Raw genomic sequence first — 21,264 nt, forward strand, 5'->3', positions numbered from 1 at the left:
TTTATGTTTAGTATTTGAGTTCTTGGTGTGTATATGTGTGTGTGGGGGGGAGCGTGGTATTTGGACAAAGAAACTGGGAGAATTAAGGATGCAATGGGCAAGGAAAAAATACAATGTCGCAACAACAAAAAAGAGAACTTTATAAGTTTAACTAATGGTAATTTTGCCAATAAGAATAAAAGAAACACCTTTAGAAAATAGAAAAATATTGACCTTTAAAGAGATCAAACACGTAATCCTCCTCTGGTTCCCATTCACTGTATCCTGTGCAGTGAGTGCTCACGCCTCCCCGTCACCTCACTCTATTGTTCATGGTAGCTACAATTTACTTAGAGTTTCAAGGTCAAGCCTACTACCAAATGCTTCCTTTAATCCTCTCACCCAATTCTTACAACCATTCTGTGTGATCAGCACTGTTATTCTGAAATGAAGTTTTGAGAAGTGAAATGATTCACCTAAGGTGACATTGTGACAGAGTGGATGAATCAGGACTTAACCCAGGCTGACTCCAAAACTCACGCTCTTAAGTACCATGCTAAACCATGTCCCTGCTCCCCAAAGAATTTCAGCTCCTTGAAAACTGAGCCCAGCTTTTTTCTTTCAGAGATCTCTATGCCTAGCGCAATGCTTGGTCCATAGTTGAAGCCCAGTAAGTTTTTGTTAGATGGATAAGTGAATAAATGAATGCATGGATGAAATGCAGTCAAAACTATAAAAAGCCAGACTGCTTTTATTTCTAGAAGCCTGATTAAGGACAGATGTTATTTTTAGTTCAGGATGTTAGGCTTCCAGCTTAGCTGAGCCATCCAAGTTTATTAATTTTGATTGTTTTCTATGGTAATATTCCATATCCATTGTTTCCTATGGTCATTCACAGAAGTTATTATTCACAGATGACATGATCATATACTTAAAAAATGCTAAGGAATCTACCTAAAATCAGACTAGAACCAATGAGAAAATTTATCTGGATTGTAGGATACAAAGTGAATATGCAAAATCAGTTGCATTTCTACATGTTATCAATAAACAATTAGAAAATAAAACATTTAAAAATACCATTAACAATAGCATTAAAAAGTCCATGGGAATAAATCAAACAAAGTATATGTAGGATCTCTACCCCGAAAATGGTGAAACATTGCTGAGAGAAATGAGACAAGATGTAAATGAATGGAATATATGTCATCAGCAATGACTGGAATATTCACTATTTTAAAGATAGCCATTCTCCCTAAATTGACATCTGGTTTCAATGCCATTGTAATAAAAATCTCAGGATATTTTCTGAAGAAATTGACAAGCTGATTCTAAAATTTCTATGGAAATGCAAAGGATCTAAGACAGCCAAAGCAAATAAACAACGGAGTTGGAGGACATACACGCCCAATGTCAAGACTTTTCACAAAGCTACAGTAATCAACACGATAAGACATTAGTGGCTACATGGGTATATTCAATGGGTCAGTGGAACAGAATAGAGTGCCCAGAATTAGATTCCACATATTCAGTCTATTGCTTTTTATCAAAGGCATCATGATAATTCAAAGGAAAATCTTGCTTAACAAATAGTTGGAACAATTGGATATTTGCATGGAAGCAAAAATGAACCTAGGCTTTTCCCTCATTCCAAATACAAAAACTAACTGCAAGAACTTCACCCATGAGAGCTTCTAGAAGAAAACATCAGAGGAATCTTTGGACACTAGGGTAGGCAAAGATTTCTTAGGATAACAAATACACTAACCATAAAATAAAAAGTGGATAAATTGGACTTCATCAAAACTAAAAATTTTGGCTTAACCAAGGACATTGCTAGAAAAATAAAAATACATCCACAGACAGGGTGAAAATATTTACAAAACATATATTTACCAAAGAACTTTAACCTGGAATATGTAATGAACTCATAAACAATGATAATGTTAAGAAGACAAACAAACTTATTTTTAAAAGTGGGCAAAATATTTGAAGATACTTTGCAAACTAAGATATTGGAATGGCAAATAAACACATGAAAAAATTCTCAACATTGTCACTAAGGAAATGCAAATTAAAGCTACAATGAGATACATACCTATTAGAATGGCTAAAATTAAAAAGACTGACAATGCCAAGTGTTAGCAAGGATTTGGAATAAGTAAAACCCTCACACATTGCTGATGGAAATGCAAAATGGTAGAATCACTTTGGAAAATAATTTGATAGTTTCTTAAAAAATTAAAATTATACTTATGCAATTCATCAATTCTAATTCTAGGTATCTACCCTAGGGAAGTAAAAACATGCATCCACACAAAGACTTATATGCAAGTGATCATAAGAGCACTTTTGATGATAGCCCCAAAATGGGACATATGCCAAGTGTTCACCAATGGAAGAATGAATAAACAAAGTGTAGTAAATCTGTACAATGGACTATTACTTAAAAAGGAACAAACTGCTGATAAACACAAAATCATGGATGAATCTCAAAAATATTTTGAACAAAAGGCAGACACAGAAGGTAAATGCGACATTATTCCATGTATATAAAATCCCCAAATAGGCAAAACCAAGCTACATTACAGAAACCAGGAAGTGTTGCCTCTGGAGAAGTAGAACTGACTGTAATGGGGCAGAAGGAAACTTTCTGAGGTGACCAAAATGTTCTACATCATGTTTTAAGTGGTGATTACATTCGTACCTATATTCGATTGTCAAAACTCATCACACTGAACATTTCTGATGTGTGCGTTCTAGTGCATGTCAATTATACTTCAAACAAAGGCAATGCAGGACAGACACAAGCTCTGATACTTGCAAACAAGCTCAATTCCTAACAGTTATAATCAGTGATGAATTCCTTTCATGGTCAAATTATTTTTGGCTATGTCAGATTCTAGTTGGGAACCACCCTGAAATGTCTTAAAATGATATTACAAAATCTGTCTTTTCAAACAAATAAACAAAAACTCATAGACACAGACAACAGTTTAGTGGTTACCAGAAGGGAAGGGGGGAGGGGGATCAAATACATGGTGATGGAAGGAGAACTGACTCTGGGTGGTGAACACATAATGCAATAATAATAGATGATATATTACAGAATTGTATACTTGAAACCCATGTAGTTTTGTTGACCATGTTCACCCCAATAAATTTTAATTAAAACAAAATCTATTTGCCTTTTATAGAGGCTGGTGTCTGGGTGTATACAAGTATTAAAACTCAAGGGGGGAGGTTGGAAAGTCATTCCATATATACTAGAATCATAGCAGGAAAGGGCTTGATTTTGTAGCAACGCAGATCTTGGTACAGATCACTGATTAGTCATGTGGCCTTGGGCAAATTACTAGCTTCTCAAAGCCTCTATTACTTCCTCTGAGTACAGGGATGATGGAATCTGCTTTGACTTGCTGTTATTATGGAGACTGAATGAGGTCATGTATGTAAAAACTTCAGCATAGGGTCTGGCACAGACCAAATGGTAGCTCTTTTGCAATATAAAGATATTAAATTTTATTTTGAACATGTCACTGACTGGACAGGTAAGACATCACAAAGCCACTCACCCTTGGCCATCAGCTGGATAATGTATGGGTTTACAGCTGATTATTGTATATTAGAATGGAGTCACTGTCTAATTTCCTACTGAATTTGGTAGCACTGAAGGCTGCAAAGGCCTTCTTCAGACAAGAGAACCACACATTTCCCAAAGTATGCCCCAGGAAACTGCAAAAAAATGTTATTTTGGTAGAAGTCATTGTATGGAAAAAGATACTCTGAGAAAGTGTGTGCTACTGTCCGATGGCCACAGAAAGTGGTGGTCATTGAGGATAGAAGGTCTCAAAGGGGCTGGGGGTGGGCACAAGTCAGTGGGACCTATAGTGAAAGGCTCAGTCGCCTTGTCTGCAGAACACAAAGCCATATTTGCCACATCCTGTCCTACACAGGGAGACAGATGCTGCAAGGACCCAAGGCTAGAACCGTGCATTAAGATGACTTCCCCTTGGTTCTGAAAAACCAGGCAACTGAGCAAGCTGCTGAGATCCAACCAGACAGGAGGGAAATGCCAAGGAGTTAGCAAGCTCCTGCCAAATGTAACTCAGAGCAGGGCTATCGCTACAGAAAATCGGTGTTCAAAGATGCCAGAGAATCATTTACTTACCTGCAAGGGTTGGCGATTTCTTCTGGTGTTGTTTTCACAAAAGGGGAGACGGGTTTTTCCACAAAAGAGCCGAAGCCCAGTCTAAAGTTGCTGGTTAATTTAGACATCTCCTTGGAAAGCAAGGAGCCCAGCTCTTTGATTGTGTTGAGGTCATCATCCATGGAGGCCGAGAGGTCCATGAGGTAATACAAGTCTACCGGGTAATCCTCGGTCTGACGGACTTGTACTTGAAGAGTCTGTTCGCTGCCTGCAAAGCCCCCACCGCAAAGAGAAGCAAGTCCATAAAAAAGCATCGAAACTTATTTGTGACTAGCCAGTCTCTGGGTCAGCTGGCTATTTCATTTCAATAAGAAGTTACTGAAGATACTTAGGAGTTCATAAACTGTGTGGTAAAGTTTATAAATGAATGAGCCCATTAAAAATCTTTCAGCAGTGGGTTTAGAGCTACTGAAGGAGGTAAGAGTTAGGATATTTTATATCTCCTTGGGAGAACTAGCATCCATTTAGATGGAAGATAAGCTGAATTTTTTTGTATGTGGTTTTAGAAAAGGAGAGCAAAATAAAAAGGAATTTAAAGCTACATTACAACTCTTGAAGAAATGTGAGGTAAACCCTAACAACATTTGAGCGATTTAAATGGTTACTACTAGATAAGGCTTTTTTAGTAACACATTTGGGAGTGCAAGTGACCAATGTGAATAAAAAAAAGTGTTAGCCTAGCAATTCTCTATTTCCTTAAGAATGGGAAATCAGAGTGATAATAATCAATGATATGTAATATGCTACAAGGTGTATTAGTGGAATAGCGGTATTACTGTGTGATATTAGACTTATTTACATGAGCCAATGCGCATGTAAATCATAACGTACCTGGTCTCAATTTAAGAATCAAGCTTTGAGGTGCAATCTGAACAATGCTGGAACTATTTTTCTGTCTGCCTACACTGAGAGGCTTATTTGTAAGTATTTCTACTTGGGAGACAGGGTTTTCGATGAAGGTTAGTTGACATCCTTTAGCTAAAAGATTTGCTGGGGTATCACATCTTTCACCAACTCCAGATGGATGGGTAAAATTCTAAAAGAGAAAAACAAGACAAATCTGCATTTCTTTATAAGCTAAAGTTTTATTTTGCTTGCTTTGCTGGTGAGGCATTTTGCCATACTCAGTAAATCACATTGCATGTGCCTGACATTGATCGTATGTCTCAAGTTAAGTTGGAGGAGAATAATCAGAATTCTGCCATTAAAATTCTGAGTAAAATTGCATTCTTCTTTTTATTATAGTCAATCGAATTTACCTAACAAGCTTTTTTTTAAATGCTTATTTCTTTAAAGCATCTTCTGTGCCATGACCATATCCTTGAAACAGATAAGTTATAGAGTCGATATCAGCCTGTGATTTTGTCACAGAGGACCTGTAGCTTTGGGGAATCCTAGGACTGTCCAAGCTATCAGTGTATCTATTACCAAATCCGGTGACAAAGAGCCTTTACTATGAATTCCCGAAGGGCAAGGATTGTGCCATCTCCTTATCTAGTTCTCTGTTCTGGGTTAATTCATGGATGTGTCATGCTTATGTTAATAGCATTCCTTCACTAAAGTTAACCTCTTGGGGACTATAAACTAGGCATCTTAAAGGTTTCAGTTCAAGTCTTTTAGAACTTTCTCCAAGCTTTGGAGGTGGGGAAAGGAAGTGAAAGAGAACATGATGTAGAAGATTGCTTTTCTATGTGAGACTCAGGAGTTTCCCAGTCCCCTTTGGATCCACCTGGGTAGCAGGAAGCAGTGAGGTGAATGTTTCCAGGCCGAGATGTGGCCATTCCAACCCTGCAATACCCGGAAGAGAAAGATGGAGTGGTGATATAAATACCTGTCTTACCTGATAGCTAAGGCTGCACTAGACCTTGTGAGGCTCTAAGCAAAGTCAAAGTCTCTCATGCTTGGAGAAAGGCAAACCAATGTTCACGTCATTTTCCTCATTTCTTAGAATTCTAAGTCACTCTTGCTGTTTTCAGCAACTAGGAAAGATACAGTCCTTCTGGAATTGATGTTTGAGAATATAATTTGTTATATATCAGTCAGGCCTGTGCGTATTTGAGGCCCCAGGCCAGATGTAGCAAACTCTGTAACTTCCCATGATGTATCAGAGGCAAACAGGCTGGAGAAGGCCTCAGAATCCTTCTCAACACAGTGTCACTGCAACCACCTTTAATCACTGTCTTTGCCAAAAGATCAGAGCTGGGGTTAACCACAGAACTTATTTTCTGTCTGCACTAAGCAGAAGTCTGATTCACTTTTTGCTGCAAATGCCTCAACTTATATAACTAATACCATTAGAGTGAACTTTTAGAGTAATCTGGCCTTAAAATTTGTCAATAACTGGCTACTGAGTATCATCCACAAGTAAAGTTATCAGTAGTAACTTAAGAAACTCTCTTAAATGAGTGCTAAAAAAATGCACTTAAATAAAAATTCCAGAAGTAAGCATTATGTTAGACTGATTTGTTGTTGTGTGTCTCTAGCATGCAACTAACACTGCCTTTTTTCAGCGAGTCAATGTAAAACATAGGGTTTTTTTTCCCCCTCTTCGTATATTCTCAAACCAACTTTTGATACATAAGCTTAAGCAAAGCATAATTCCGTCGCACTTTAGTTTGTGCCTCATCAGTCCAGGCAGGAGTGGGGAGGGAGCTGCGTTTGTGCTCTCTGGTCAGAGAGGCCACAGATACACATTCAACTTGGCAGGTGGGTTTTAATAGCTCTAGCCTGGTCCAGAGTTGGGTGTCCAGGTTGTTCCTTTTGAGCATGATATCAGCCCTTGCTGAAACTGTCATTGGTAATGTTTTGATTGGTGCTTAGATTCTCTTAGTGAGATTCAGTACAGAACTGTTATAAATCCAGAAAGGGCTAAGGCAGCTCTTTCTTACCAAGAATCATTTACAGATTGCTCTATATTGTCACAGGAGGCTACATGCCCCAGTCTTCTTGCACTACTTTCACATAGTTTTCATTTTGATCAGGTAAAGAGTGTCAGCTTCGGGCTTTGTCATTGTTATCGTACAGTCAGCAAGCACATGTAAATGTAATTTTTAAAAGAACTGGATAATGTTTGAACAGTAAAGTTTACCCTAAACCTACAACACTTCCCTTAGAACCTAGTAGTGATTCAGAATGCATCTGGCTCCCAGATGGAATACACCTCTGATACTGAAGTCAAATATATGTTTAGCTTTGGAAAAATATCATCTCCATGATCTCTGATGACCCAAGCCTCAGCATTTGACATGTAAGCAGTTAGAAATGGCTTTAAAATAACAGGAGGAATCAGGTTAAATAAAGGATCCCGAGTTAAATATTTTTGAATAATTTGACATTCACTCCCTCTGCAAATGGCTTTCGAAAGTAGTCACAGATGTGACTAATGCGCATATTTTCCTTTCTAGATTTGTTTCACTCCTATAACCCCATAGAAAGCAGGACACCGTCAGAGCCACCACTGAGGGCATTAACAGAAGTGTAACTGCAGTTTTTACAAACATGTTGAGGTCATTTGTTTTTACCTCCTGAGAACACCAGGCACACTGAGGTCCAATGAGTAAGCAGTCTTCACAGGTTTCTGCACCTCCCATGGCACAGCCACCTGTGTTTAAACCCAGCAAGACACACAGAATCAGCAAACTCTCAGTCACTCCATTTTCGAGACTTACGGCTCTTAAAGTACTTGAGCAAAGCAACATCAAAGTTTATTTTAGTCTTCAGAGATCAGTCCTCAAATGTTAACAATTCAAGGAAAAGTTCGTATTTTACATCTATCACATTGAAAATACATATGCCTTATTGTCCAGAAAGGATCATTCTTTTTTTCTTAAAATATTAGATACAAAAGTATCTTAATGTTCACAAATATGGGATCATCATATTTATTATCCTCATTCATTATCGTGCACTTTAATTTTTAAAAATTATTGGCACCCATTTAAAAATCTTCTCTTCCATGTACTGCATTTTTATTTTTAAAATAAATCCCTTTTCTCTCTCAAGGTTATTACTCTTAAGTGGAAGTCCTTGTTGTACAATAAAATAGCTAGGAAAGTTACCAAAATGGTTCCCACAAAGGTATTAAGAAGTTCTATTGTGCAGTAATGCTGCATTAAAATGCCAATACAACCCTTGTATTTACTTACCTTAAGCCTAGAGCATTTGCTGTGGGAACAGCCCTGCGTCTGCTTGCGATTTGTTAAAGTGTTCGCTCAATGGCAAAAAAGCAATCAAACAGATCAAATAAAAAATGACTTCAGATCTAGTTTCTGAACCAAATGACAGGTTTGTCAAGCATACCACGAAAGCAATATTTCTGAGAGCTTAGGTCTTACCTTGTACGTGATCATTCTTTCCTAGAAATAGAAAGAACAGGCAAAGCAGTTCAATCCCCATTCGTTTCAGTTCTCGCTGTGCAGACAGATTTAAAAAAAATGAATTACCTTCAGCATTACAAGACCAAAGCTGAACATCGTTAAAAGTCTCTTTCTCAAAGTGTAAAATTTTAAATACTACTTACACTGCTTTGAAAAGAAACTTGAGATGTAAATGAAAAAGTTTTCATTAAGACTGAAATGAAAACAGAGGCTACCTGGACAGGTAAAGAAGAAAAGGTGTGCTTAAAAGCAACTACAACATGATTTACTTCCTTGTTCTCCTTATAAGGAAGGCAGGTGTACAATCACCAAGAAGGTGGGGGAAATCATTCAGTAGAAATTTTTGTGTAAATTCTATTAGTCTCTCTGCATCCTAGAGAAAGTTTATACCTTTAGTAAAATATTGGTCAATGAAATGTCAAAGAGCAATTGAAATATGATTTCAAGTTCCTTCTAAAATCATTTTAATTTAATAAAAACAGTAAAGATGATAAATAAAACACAAATATATAACTTACATATAAGGGGATTTAAAAAATGAGCTAAAATAAAATACCTGAGATTTTTGTATTCCATTGTTAAATCTTTTTCAGAAAATTGAAATGAACCCTGAAAAATAAAAATTATTATTTTAAAGTCAATTTAGAAGGCAGGCAAAACATTTTGCTTCCTTGTTTTTCAAATTGGATGTAAGATATTTTCCCATACGTATAGAATTCTTATTTAAAAAACAATATTGGAAATTAATATATTAAAATCAAATTTGACCGGAATTAGTCGCAAAACAACAACAAAGGGAACAGAAACAGTGGTGCCTAAGGTTCTGAATCCCTCCTGACAGGGACCAAGTGCCCTTTTTCATGTACTGTCATAGCTTCCAGCTCACCACTTGACACATAGGAGGCATTTATTTGTTGAACAAAAGAGTGACAAACTTAAAATCTATATAGTCAATGGCAAAATTCATGAGATTGATTATATATATTTTCCTAATGTATTCAGGAGGATGTTTTGGGATTTGCAGAGACTACAAAGAGGTAAGAATCAAATATTCACTTTGTTCCTCTCCAACATAGCTGACCTAAGATAGGCTTCTTTGTGGCTGGGCTTAAATCCTGGGAGATTATTGTTTAAAAGTGCATTTCTAAGCAAGCATTTGAAACCTGTGAAGAAAAGAAAACTAATTATAGACTGTTCAGGGTCTTCTCAGAAGGCTATGTTCAATTTTGAACTCCATCATACATAAGAACCTGGAAGAACATGGTAAGAATCCTGTAGAGAGAAACCAGGAATATAAAAGAATTAGAAGTGTGCCTTTTGGGAGAAAAATACAGTACATGAAATCAGTTGACTTAGTTTGAAGAGAAAGATTGAGGCACAAATTATCTGTGTCCCTGATATTGCCTCCATTTTTGTATCCAGTATTAGCTTTCATTCATTTGTTCATTTATTAAACCAGTCATTCAGCAAATATTTATTGAGCATCTACTTTGTGCCAAATATTTCTCTAGAAACAGAGAATATGTCAGTGAACAAAGCCTAGTACTTGACAGGTGAAGCATATATTCTAGGTTGGGGAGCAGTAGTGGGGAGACAGATTCTTAAATTCAGGCAGTGATAAGAGGTATGAAAAATTATAAAGCTAGGTAAAAGGAAAGAGGGAGAGATAGGGTGTGTTATTTTATTGAGGATAGTCAGAAAGGATTTCTCTGCTCAACTGACATCAGGCAAAACCCTACATGACTTGGGCAACAAAGTGCAAAGGCCCTGAAACACCCTAATGCTGGGCATTTTCAAGGATAGTGGAGGGCAAGGCGGGAGGGGGGCGGGTGGTAGCAAGTGAGGTCAGATTGAGAGGCAGAGGTCAGGTCATATGTATTCTTGACCTTGAATTTTATTTTAAATGTATTGGAATGTCACTGGGAAGTTGAAAGCAAGAGAATGATGTTACTTAATTTGTATTTTTAAAGAATCAGTCTAGCTTCCTCAGCAGTCAGAATGTATGGGGCAAGATTGGAAGGTGGGAGACCAATTAGGAATTTATGGTTGTTGTCTAGGACAGAGGCAAGGTACCATGTTTCCCCAAAAATAAGACCAAGCGGGACCATTAGCTCTAATGCATCTTTGGAGCAAAAATTAATATAAGACCCGGTATTATATTATATTATATTATATTATATTATATTATATTATATTATATTATATTATATTATACCCGGTCTTATATTAAAATAAGACTGGGGCTTATATTAATTTTTCTTCTAAAATACACATTAGAGCTGATGGTCCCGCTAGGTCTTATTTTCAGGGAAACACGGTTGTCGGACAGAATATAATTTAAAAACAGGATGTGCTTTAATGTAGATATGGAAGAAAGCGAGTTCCCTGGCATCTGAGTGTAGGACACTGTTTCCTGAGAGAGATTACCATGGCGAAGGATCAGCTTTCGTATGGAGGATGGGACTCAAGAACATGTTAATTTTGAAACCCCTAGAAGATAACCAAGTGAAGATGTCACATAGGCAGTTTGCTACCTGAGTCTACAAATAGGGTGATGTTAAAGTATCAGATGTAAATTTGGGATCATCAGCATGAATTTAAAGATATGAAACTGATAAAATTTAAAAATACTTAGGCTGAATGAGATCCTCAAGAAAGGGGAGAGCTCTGAAGACTGAGCCTTGGGGCCAGCCAGTATCTACAAGTCAGGAGGAGAAGGATCAAGTAAACAAAGCCTCTGTTTAAAGAACACTCCTCCTTGCTAAAAGGGAACCTACCTTTGTTGGAAGACAATTCCCCAAATATCGCACTGACTGCCTTTGTTCCAGATTATCTTTTCAAGGATGTTTGTAAAGTGAACAGCCTTTGAAAATAGAGATCATGTCTCCTCCAGATTAAGGAGCAGATTTTCTTACATATTGGGAAGATAGTGTGTTACCCACCAGAACCAGGAGCAGGCGTGTTTACTGCCCATTATAAAAGATTCAGCTTCCTTAAGCTCAGGGTTTCTCTCTTGTAACACAGACCACCACATGTGCAGATGTCACCTCTTCCCATTTGGGTCCCCCTGTGGGAATTCGCCTTGGGACGCTGATGGAAAAAAATGCTGGTTCTTTGGCCACTGCTATCTCTGTGAATTATAAAGTCCTTTACCTCTGACCCTGGCATCTCATTTCTCTGTCAGCATCTGTGAATTTGTTAGCTTACAAGTAAAATTTCAAGTGCTTCACCGTTCTCAACAATTTCATTCTTGAAATTCCCCTTTTTCTATAGACTGAACATTTTAAAATCTCATTTTGGAAGATAAGACCTTGCATCCCACAAGACTGCCTGAAATGCCTTGGACTAACCAGTGTTGCCCTGGATTCCAGAGACTTTCCTCAGATCGGGAATCATCTCTCTGCCCACAGACCTCCCTGGAAGCTATCACCAGGCACTGTGGATGAGCTGGGATCAGGAATGCCCGCACAACTCTCCATCTGCCCACTCCCTAGAAACTTTTCTCTGAGGTTCTAGCTGCTATCAAAATCTCTTCTTCCTGGGAACATAGGTAGACTACTTCTCCCAACCTGTATTGCAGTTAAGAGAACCCTACTGACTTAGCTCTTGACAAAGGGATATAAGTGGGAGTGGTATATACCACTGCTCGACCATCTCCATGCTCCTCTGCTAACTGGATGCACTCAGTAACCACAAGGTCCTAGGGAACTCCAGACACTCCATGTGACCTGTGTTTAAATCAAGGACCCAGTACTATCCCATGTACAGACTTCCATCCAGTCCCTAAAATCATAATTGCACTGCTTTTTTGCTCTCCGTTCCCAGTTGCAGCCCCTCCTTCACTTCCAAGCCTTTATATCTGGCTTTTGTGCTGCCTGGAGGCTCTTGCCTCCCTCTCATCCTTCTCACTTATCTAACTCAACTCACCATCAGTTCTCAGTGTAGACATTACTGGTGCTTCCCACAGGAAGATGATTTTGTTCTCTGCAGGTCTCTCTTCTGTGGAACTTTTAACTCTGCTTCTAATTGCCTACATCCTTGCCTTCTCCTTCACTAAGCTGTGAGGTCTTTCAAGACAGTTATTTATTCAACAAGCATTTATTGAATTCTTAGTAGGTATCAGGCAGGGACGGCCTTAGTTATCTTTACATTCCCAGCAAGCAGCATAATGCTTGCTATTTTGTAAGTATTCAATTAACACTTATCAAGTAAATGGGTGAATTTTATGTCTTCATTGTCTAGTATTGTACTTGTTACAAAACAAGTACTCTATAAATATTAAGTAAATAGATGAGTAAATGAATAAATGGTTTTAGAAGGTACATAATGCAATTAAGAGAGGGGAAAGGTGTCCCCCCCCCCCTTGGGTTGTGATGAAAGCCGAGAAAAGGCTTAAAATGCATACTGGAGAAACGTGGCTGAATTTAAGAGAAAATACAAAGTAGCACCATGCTACAAGAAAATACCGTCCACTCTGTTTTCACCTCGGCACCACTCAGGCTGTAAGGCACAGGGAAGCATTCTTGCTTCCTGAAGGTGTGGTGCCTGGCGCCCTCTCCTGGAAAGTACCCATCATATCCCTGTTCCATGAGCTGGCCAGCAACTCATCAAATGTCCTGAATAAACGGCGTCCTTTTAGCCAAGCCAACCAAATTAATTGCCTCTCTCTCTCTGTCTCTCTGTCTCTCTCTGTCTCTCTCTGTCTCTGTCTCTGTCTCTGTCTCTGTCTCTCTCTCTCTCTCTCTCTCTCTCTCTCTCTCTGTCTCTCTCTCTCTCTCTCTCTCTCTCTCTCTCTCTCTCTCTCTCTCTCTATATATATATATATATATATATATATGACTTGAACTGGAAAATATAAACAAAAATCAGGGGTTTGGTAATGGGAGTTGAGGCTGGTAGAGAGAGGACATGAGGTTGGAGGGAACACGATCTTCAGGAGGGAGCCAGTGTTGGGAGGAATAGGCAGCTACGAGGAGGCAGAAGCCCAGGCCAAGGAAAGCTATGACGCGTAGACGAGGTGGCGGGTGGGAGTATCAGCAGTAAATGCAGCAGAGAAGGGCCGCTGAGCCACACGAGCTAAGGAACACTAGAGTCTGACCCACAAACTCACGCTGTTGAGGGGATGGATGATGGCCCAGGCCGAGAGCTGCGGTGGATCCCAAATGCCCTTCCAGATCAGACCTCTCTGAGACCTGGTTCTTCCTGGGTTTCCCCAGCATCCTGTTTCTTTTAGAGCAGTGTGCATTTTAATAACAAATTCCCATCTCTTTTGGGTGGTTGAGGTGGTCTCTGTATTCTTTAATTAAGAGATCCTAAGTCACACCATCTACATTTTCAGACAGGCTGCTCAGGCCCATAGGATAAAATCCCATCATCCATTTGGGGATCTGACCCTCTTCAAAATGTCTGAGCTGGGGGAAGGTGGACTAGCAGAACACCTCACAGCTAGGGAAACAACATCTCCTGTGCTCTGCCCTTCAACTGGACTTTTGTTTCTGTGATTTAGAAACAGGCTGTATTCAGGGGAGCTCTGACTTCGGGAAGCCACGTGAACCCATCTGACTCATTGTGTTTGGCTTGGTCTTTCCTGGACCGAGCCACTCATCCACATAAAAAAAAAAGACAATCTAGGGCCCAGCAGAGCCAGCCCCAGGGCACCTCAAAACACTCCTAGGAGAGTAAACACTGAGTCAACCTGGCTGGGAGCCAATTCAAACCCTAGGGACCTGAGTTATGACTGCCAGCTTCTGGGATGGCCCTGCTGTGATTACCCGCTTTATGAGTATTTCAAGTACTGGTGACAAGTCCACCTCCAGTTGTCTTTCCGTAAAAGCCTTTTTGAGAGAGTAGCTAAAAGAAGATAGTGGAAATGGATGCTTTGTCTTTGGGCCTGGCCCTGACGGAACAGCACAGCGGGCTGTTTGTAGTGGCTCTGGCTGACTTCGGATGTGTGTAACTTGGGAAGCATGGAATCTGGAAGCGATACCTTTGTTTCACAATTCAAGACCTTTAGAAAAATGCTTTTAAAGATGGATGTATAACAGTTTCCTGTAATCTTAGTGTATAATGCCCACAACATGCTAAGTGCTAGAGAAGTTTTTTGTGTCCTAAGTCTCATATTCTAGTCTGGAGTTTACTTTTTTTTTTTTTTATTATGTGGTAAAATACACATAATATAAAATTTATCATTGTAACCATTTTTAAGTTATAGTTCATTGGCATTAAGTACATTCACTCAGTTGTGCAATTTTTACCACTATCCATCTCCAGAACGTTTTTTTATCATCCCAAAATGGAACTTTGTACCCATTAAACAATAACGTCCCATTTCCCTGGCCCCTGGCAACCACCATTCATTCTGCTTTCTATCTATGAATTTGACCAGTCTAGGTAACTCATATACATAGAATTACACAATAAAGGCTTTTTTGTCTGGCTAAGCATAATGTTTTCAAGGTTCATCCATGTTGTAGCATGTATCAGAATTTCATTCCTTTTTAAGGCTGAATGATATTCCATTGTATAAATAGACCACATTTTGTTTATTCATCCATTGATGGACATTTAGGTTGTTTCCACCTTTTGGCTATTGTGCATAGTGCTGCTATAAACATGGGTGTGCAAATATCTGTTCAAATCTGGAGCTTACGTTTTAAAGTCTTCATGATGCCCATGATGGAAAGAAGTTGGGTGAAGTGGGAAAAATTTAGGTTTTGTATGTGGAGAGACCTTGGTTCAAATTGTAGCCCTGCCAGGTCCCACTGTGTATCCCCGGGGACAGCATTAACCTCTTAGCACTTCAGTTACCAGGCTGTGAAATGATGATAATCACTTTTCAGGATTATGGTGAAGATTTGATTATATCATTCTGGGATGAATCCAGATTTTGTGGGGCCTAAAGATGATATGATTTGGTGGTGGGGGGCTCTTTAAGAAAAGGAATGGAAATTGGACATAAATTAGTAAGAAAGTGTCTATTTAAAATGAGAAAACAACAACAACACATGACTACAAATTACTGAAGGCTTGGAGATTCCAGGCCCTTTCTTCTTGATATCACTCTAGGCAACTCACTAGAAATGTCACCTAGAAATGCTTCCTGATGTTAATCTGGCTTCCCATGCCCTCCTGGAGCTGCCTGCAGCTCACAACCACTGAAAGGCACCTGTGCAAGCTAGCGGCCTAAACTGAGGCTTCATTCATGTAACGGTAAACCCCACTCTGATTTCACTCAGGATTCTTGTTTATTGTAATTTCATTGAGCACTTCCCATGCGCTAGGCACAATACCCCAATGAAATAGAGACTATTTTACCTCCACTTACTAGATGAGGAAACTGAGGCACAAGAAGCTGCCTAAACTGCTCAAAATCACACTGTGACTCAGGCTGCGGTGCCCTGGAAACAGACCGCTCCCTCTATCCCAAGCTCTGCGTTATCATACAAACTGCCTCTTGGTAGGTAAGAGATGTTTGTAGAATCATAAAGCAGTTGTCAGCAAGAAATAAAATTCTCCAAGGAATCTTTAAATACATTTGTCTCTCAATCTCTAGACTCCTTGTTCCAGTTCCAGCGCTGCACCTAGCCGTCTCATTTTTTGTTGTTGTTCATTCTGTGGATCATTCACCACCAAAAATGAGGCAGAAATATGGTCCTGGATCATACAATCCTTTTTTTATTCCTACTCTGATTTAAGCCTGGAATAAATCAGTTAAAAACACACTTGAAACAAAACATGTTGCCCAGCCCTTCAGGGGAAGGTGGCACCACTGGTCTGGGAGCCAAGTCTGTGGTTGAGTCCAGGAGAGGGCGGTCACGGGCATTTCCTGTGGCCGGGAGATGACGCAGGATTAACTACTGGTCCTCCAGATGCAATAACCCTCACCCACTTTGGAGCTCAGTAATCAGTCACAAGGCTAGTTAAAGAAAGACCGTTCTCACTTGGCAAGCCTGACACACATTGTGTATGTTAGGCCTGCTTGAGAAACACTCACCTCAGGTTTCGGAAATTACTTTGAAGTCTAAAAGAACTGACTCCTTCTGTCCTGTAGTTTGTGGAATAAATCCAAAGATGAGATTTTCCATAAAATATCAGTGAATGTATGTGAGTTTATTCAAACTTGACTCTGAGAATTAGACTCTCTCTGTATGCCCCTATTTCCTTATCTAAGAAGCAAATATATGCCTTGACAGGAAGTCCATGGGAACAAATGGACATATCAATTACAAAGTGATTTTTTTTCATTTACAGATTGCAAAACGGTAGGCATTATTTTCTCTTTTTTAAGAAGATAATTCAAGCAGTCTAACCAGGTATTAGGATTCCTTGGTTTCAAACTTTTTTTTTCTTTTTTTTTCTGATAAGCACCGTCTCTGACTTCTGAGACTGCAATGGGCAGTGTCATTACTAGTAAAAATTGACTCTGATTCATTCATTCATTCATTTGTTCACTCATTCAGCAATATCCCAGGCATTGTTCTGGGAATAGAGTGCTGATTAAAACCAAAAAAAAATCTCTGTCTCACGGAGCTTACATTCCTATGGGAGAGACAGACAACAACACACAAACAAATAAAGATGTCAGGAAGTGATAAACGCCAAAAAATTAAAATTAAAAAATTAAATATGGTCAAAAGTCAGCGAGTGACCGAAGTGGGATGGCAAGAGAGGCTTCTGATAAGGTGGCATTCAGCCGCACCCTAGGGGAGTAAGGGAGGGAGTCATACAGCTCTCTGGATGAAGAACAAGTAAGTACAAGGCCCCCAGTGGGAGTGGTTGGGGGCAAGCAAAGTGGCTGGTGAGGCTGGAGTGGAGGGAGTGGGTGAACACAGGGAGGGAACAATGGACAGGCCAGAGAGGCGAGCGGAGGTGGGGAGCCTGTCAGGAAATCCTTCTGGGTTATGTTCGGACTCTGCATTTGTATTCTGAGAAGAGAACTTTAAAATATTAATAATAATATTTTTTCAATTACAGTTGACATAAAATACTATATTAGTTACAGGTGTACCACATAGTGATTAGACACTTGTATAACTTACGAGGTGATTGCCCCGATAAATCTAGTACCCATCTGACACCATACATAGTTATTACATTATTGACTATATTCCTTACAATATACTCTACATCCCCATGACTATTTTGTAAAACTACCAATTTGTACTTCTGAATCCCTTCCCCCTTTTCACCCATCCCTCCAATCCTCCTCCCGTCTGGCAACCCTCAAAATATTCTCTGTTCCTATGATTTTGTTTTCGTTTTGTTTGTTCATTCACCTTGTTCTTTAGATTCCCCATTTAAGTGAAGTCATATGGCATTTGCCTTTCTCGGTCTGACTTACCCCACTCAGCATATCCTCTAGGTCCATCTATGTTGCGAATGACAAGATTTTATTCTTTTTTATGGCTAAGTAGTATTCCATTGTACATATGTACCACCTCTTCTTTATCTATTCATCCATTCAGGGACACCCAGGTTGCCTCCATTTCTTGGCTATTGTAAATAATGCTGCAATGAACATATGGATGCACATGTCCCTTGAAGTAGTGTTTTGGGTTTCTTCCAAAGAACACCCAGAAGTGGACTTGCTGGGTCCTTCCGGCCCATGCGGGGATTGAACCAGCAACCTTGGTATTATTAGCACCATGCTCTAACCAGCTGAGCTAACCAGCCACCCCTATCCTATGTCTTTTTATTAGAGCATTTAATCCATTTACACTGAAAGTAATTGTTGATAATTAGTGCCATTTTATTATTCACATTTTAAATTTTCTTTCCCTTCTTCTTCTCAAAGAAGTCCCTTTAACATTTCTCGTAATACTGGTTTGGTGGTGCTGAACTCCTTTAGATTTTTCTTGTCTGGGAAGCTCTTTCTCTGTCCTTTGATTCTAAATGATAGCTTTGTTGGTAGACTAATATTTGTTGTAGGTCCTTGCTTTTCATCACTTTGAATATTTCATGCCAATCGCTTCTGTCCTGGAAAGTTTCTGTTGAGAAATCAGCTGGCTGTCTTATGTGAGTTCCCTTGTAAGTAACTAACTGCTTTTATCTTGTTGCTTTTAAGATTCTCTCTTTGTCTTTAATGTTTGGCATTTTAATTATGACGTGTCTTGGTGTGGTTCTCTTTGGGTTCATCTTATTTGGGACTCTCTGCACTTTCTGGACTTATATGTCTATTTCCTTCACCAGTTTAGGGAAGTTTTCTGTCATTATTTCTTAAAATAGATTTTCAGTCCCTTGCTCTCTCTCTTCTCCTTCTGGTACCCCTATGATGCAAGTATTGGTATGCTTGATCTTGTTTCAGAGGCCCCTTAAACTATCTTCATTTTTTAAATTCTTTTTTCTTTTTAATGGTTTGATTGGGTGTTTTATGCTACCTTATCTTCTGAATCACTGATTCGATCTTCTGCCTCGCCTGAACTACTTTTGATTCCCTTTAATGTATTCTTTATTTCAGGTATTGTATTCTTCATTTCTGACAGGTTCTATTTATGTTTCCTGTCTCTATTTTTATGTTTCCTTTCTTCCTGAGATCATTGAGCATCCTTATAACCAGTGTTTGGAACTCTGCATCTGGTAGTTTGCTCATCTCCATCTTGTTTTGTTCTTTTTCTGGAGCTTTGTTCTGTCCTTTCATTTGGGGTATGTTTCTTTGTCCCCCTATTTTGGCTGCTTCCCTGTGTTTGTTTCTATGTATTAGGTAGAGCTGCTGCAGTGTCTCTTGGTAGAGTGGCCTTATGTAGTAGGTGTGCTGTGGGGTCCCTGGTCACAGTCTCCTTGCTCACCTGGGCTGAGTGCTCCAGGTGTTTCCCTTGTATGGGTCACATACAACTCCTGTTGTAGTTGAGCGTTGGTTGTTGTTTACATGTCAATGGGAGAGATTGACCTTCAGGCTGATTGGTTGTAAGAACTGGCTGTGACCACAGTGGAGGGCTATTGTGGAGGGGCTGGCCATAGAGAGGAGGACTTGCTTTAGCAGGGCATTGGTGTTTTCCCTTTGGGTGTGTCATCTGTGGAAGCAGCCAGGTGGTGCTCTGGCTTGGTCCAAAGATGGCCACCAGGTGTGCCAGCCCTGGGGCCTCCTGAGATGGGGCCCACCACAGGCCGAGTTCAATAGCAGCCTGTGCCCTGCTCCAGGCCACCTGGAATGAGCCACAAAGTAATCTGCAGATGGCCGCCACCTGCACTGGGTTTGGAGATGCCTGGGAGATGCTAACTGAGGCCAGGTGCACTAGTACCAGGCTTGGGGCCACTTAGCAAGAGGTATGGGGCACACTGCTTGTTTGGGGTTTATGAATCTTTGAGAGGTTTTAAGAAAGTCCAAAGCATGAGCCAAGGTAGGTCATTTGTATGGAAATGCCACTGGAAGCACTTGGGCGGGCTCATAAGTTGAGTGGGACAGGGTGTCAGGGCATCACCAAGGCAGGGCTAACAGTGTCAGCTTGGATGATGGAGACTCAATATGGCCACTGCCTGTGTCTGCACACTGGGAGTGGGGAGGGCTCAACAAAAGAACAATGGACTTCTGCCAGCACTTCTGTCTGGAAGAGAGCTGCCGTCCTCCTCTCTCCCAACAACCCGAGACATGAAGCCAGACAATTTAGTTCCTTCCCATATGTGCTTGGTGCCTTTCGAGCTGCTGCCCCAGGGCTGGAGCTCAGAGTGAGTGTGACTTTCAGTGAGTAAGTCTATGTGTGAGCTTTTTAAGAGGAGTGCCTGGGACCCAAGCAGCCCTCTATCTCACTTAGCCACCATTTCATTGGTGTTCACAGCCAGAATTTGTGAGGACTTCTCTTCCTTGCACTGGAGCCCTGGGCTGGGGAGTTTTGCTCCTCAGGAGAGAACTCCACAGCTGAGATATCACTCCCGATTTTAATCACCACATGCACGTGTCAGACCAGCCCCTTTCTCATCTCTGGCCCTCCTACCAGTCTCCAGGTGGCTTCTTCTCTATGTCCTTAGTCGTAGGACTTCTGTTCAGCTACACTTAAGAAAATTCTCAATGATAATTGTTCTGTAATTTAATTGTCATTTTGATGTGGTCACAAGAGGAAGAACAGCACTTACCTACTCTGCCATTGTGGGGACAGAGTCCCAGAGAGCAGTTTCCAGGCTCTCGGCCTCATGTGGAAGGTGCTGGCTCAGGTAGTAGATGGCCATCAACTGTGACTAGTTGTCCATCAGCTGTTACTGGTCAGCCATTAGCCACTAATATAACTGCCATGGCTAAGCTAGCAAGCACGGACTGCAGTTAGCAAGGGGTTATGGGTTGGTTGGTAGAGAAGCATAGGGAGGATTGCAGTTAGCACAGCAGATTGCAGTTAGTACGGCGATTGAAGCTAGCAAGTGAGGTTGGTTGGCAGAGAAACGGACAGCAGGTTGCGGATCGAGTGGCTCCTACTTCCTGTGTCTCCAACCCAGCCGCCAGCAAGAATATAGTGGTAAGACTCCCCTATCTATGGCTCTGTGGGTGTTCCCTTTTGGCCTCACCATATCCTGTGTTCTTGTGTGGGGAGTGGGAGCTGAGACACCGCATGACACTCTGCATGACAGCCATCTTGTCTGAAAATTAAGAGGCGCTTTTATGGGTTTTGGTAGGACATGCTATAGCTTATGTTTTGAAAGAATCATTCTGGACAGACTGTAGAAGCAGCAAGGATGGAAGCAGAGTGACCTATTGGAGGCTATTTCAGCAGTTGA

At 40.2% G+C, this 21,264-nt stretch overlaps 1 protein-coding gene across 4 annotated transcripts in view; it reads right to left on the reverse strand.

Moving 5' to 3' along the window:
• The window catches only part of ITGB6 (integrin subunit beta 6), a 129,622-nt gene that overhangs the window by 60,715 nt on the left and 47,643 nt on the right, over positions 1-21,264 (reverse strand). For 2 of the 4 annotated variants that reach the window (XM_088793717.1, XM_019727260.3), the window contains exons 1-5: positions 8,709-8,813; positions 8,524-8,599; positions 7,711-7,790; positions 5,021-5,225; positions 4,151-4,397 (exon numbers count right to left, since the gene is read on the reverse strand). In XM_088793717.1, the coding sequence (XP_088649843.1) occupies positions 4,151-4,397; positions 5,021-5,225; positions 7,711-7,790; positions 8,524-8,599; positions 8,709-8,753 (653 nt within the window). In that variant the 5' untranslated portion in view covers positions 8,754-8,813. Of the gene's footprint in view, positions 1-4,150; positions 4,398-5,020; positions 5,226-7,710; positions 7,791-8,523; positions 8,600-8,708; positions 8,814-9,121; positions 9,175-21,264 lie in introns of those variants that run through there. The other 2 variants (XM_019727259.3, XM_019727262.3) reach the window with 2 other exon arrangements.

This window comes from Rhinolophus sinicus, chromosome 17 (genome assembly GCF_057876585.1).
Source record: "Rhinolophus sinicus isolate RSI-liver-muscle chromosome 17, RSI-T2T, whole genome shotgun sequence".
NCBI lineage: Eukaryota > Metazoa > Chordata > Mammalia > Chiroptera > Rhinolophidae > Rhinolophus > Rhinolophus sinicus.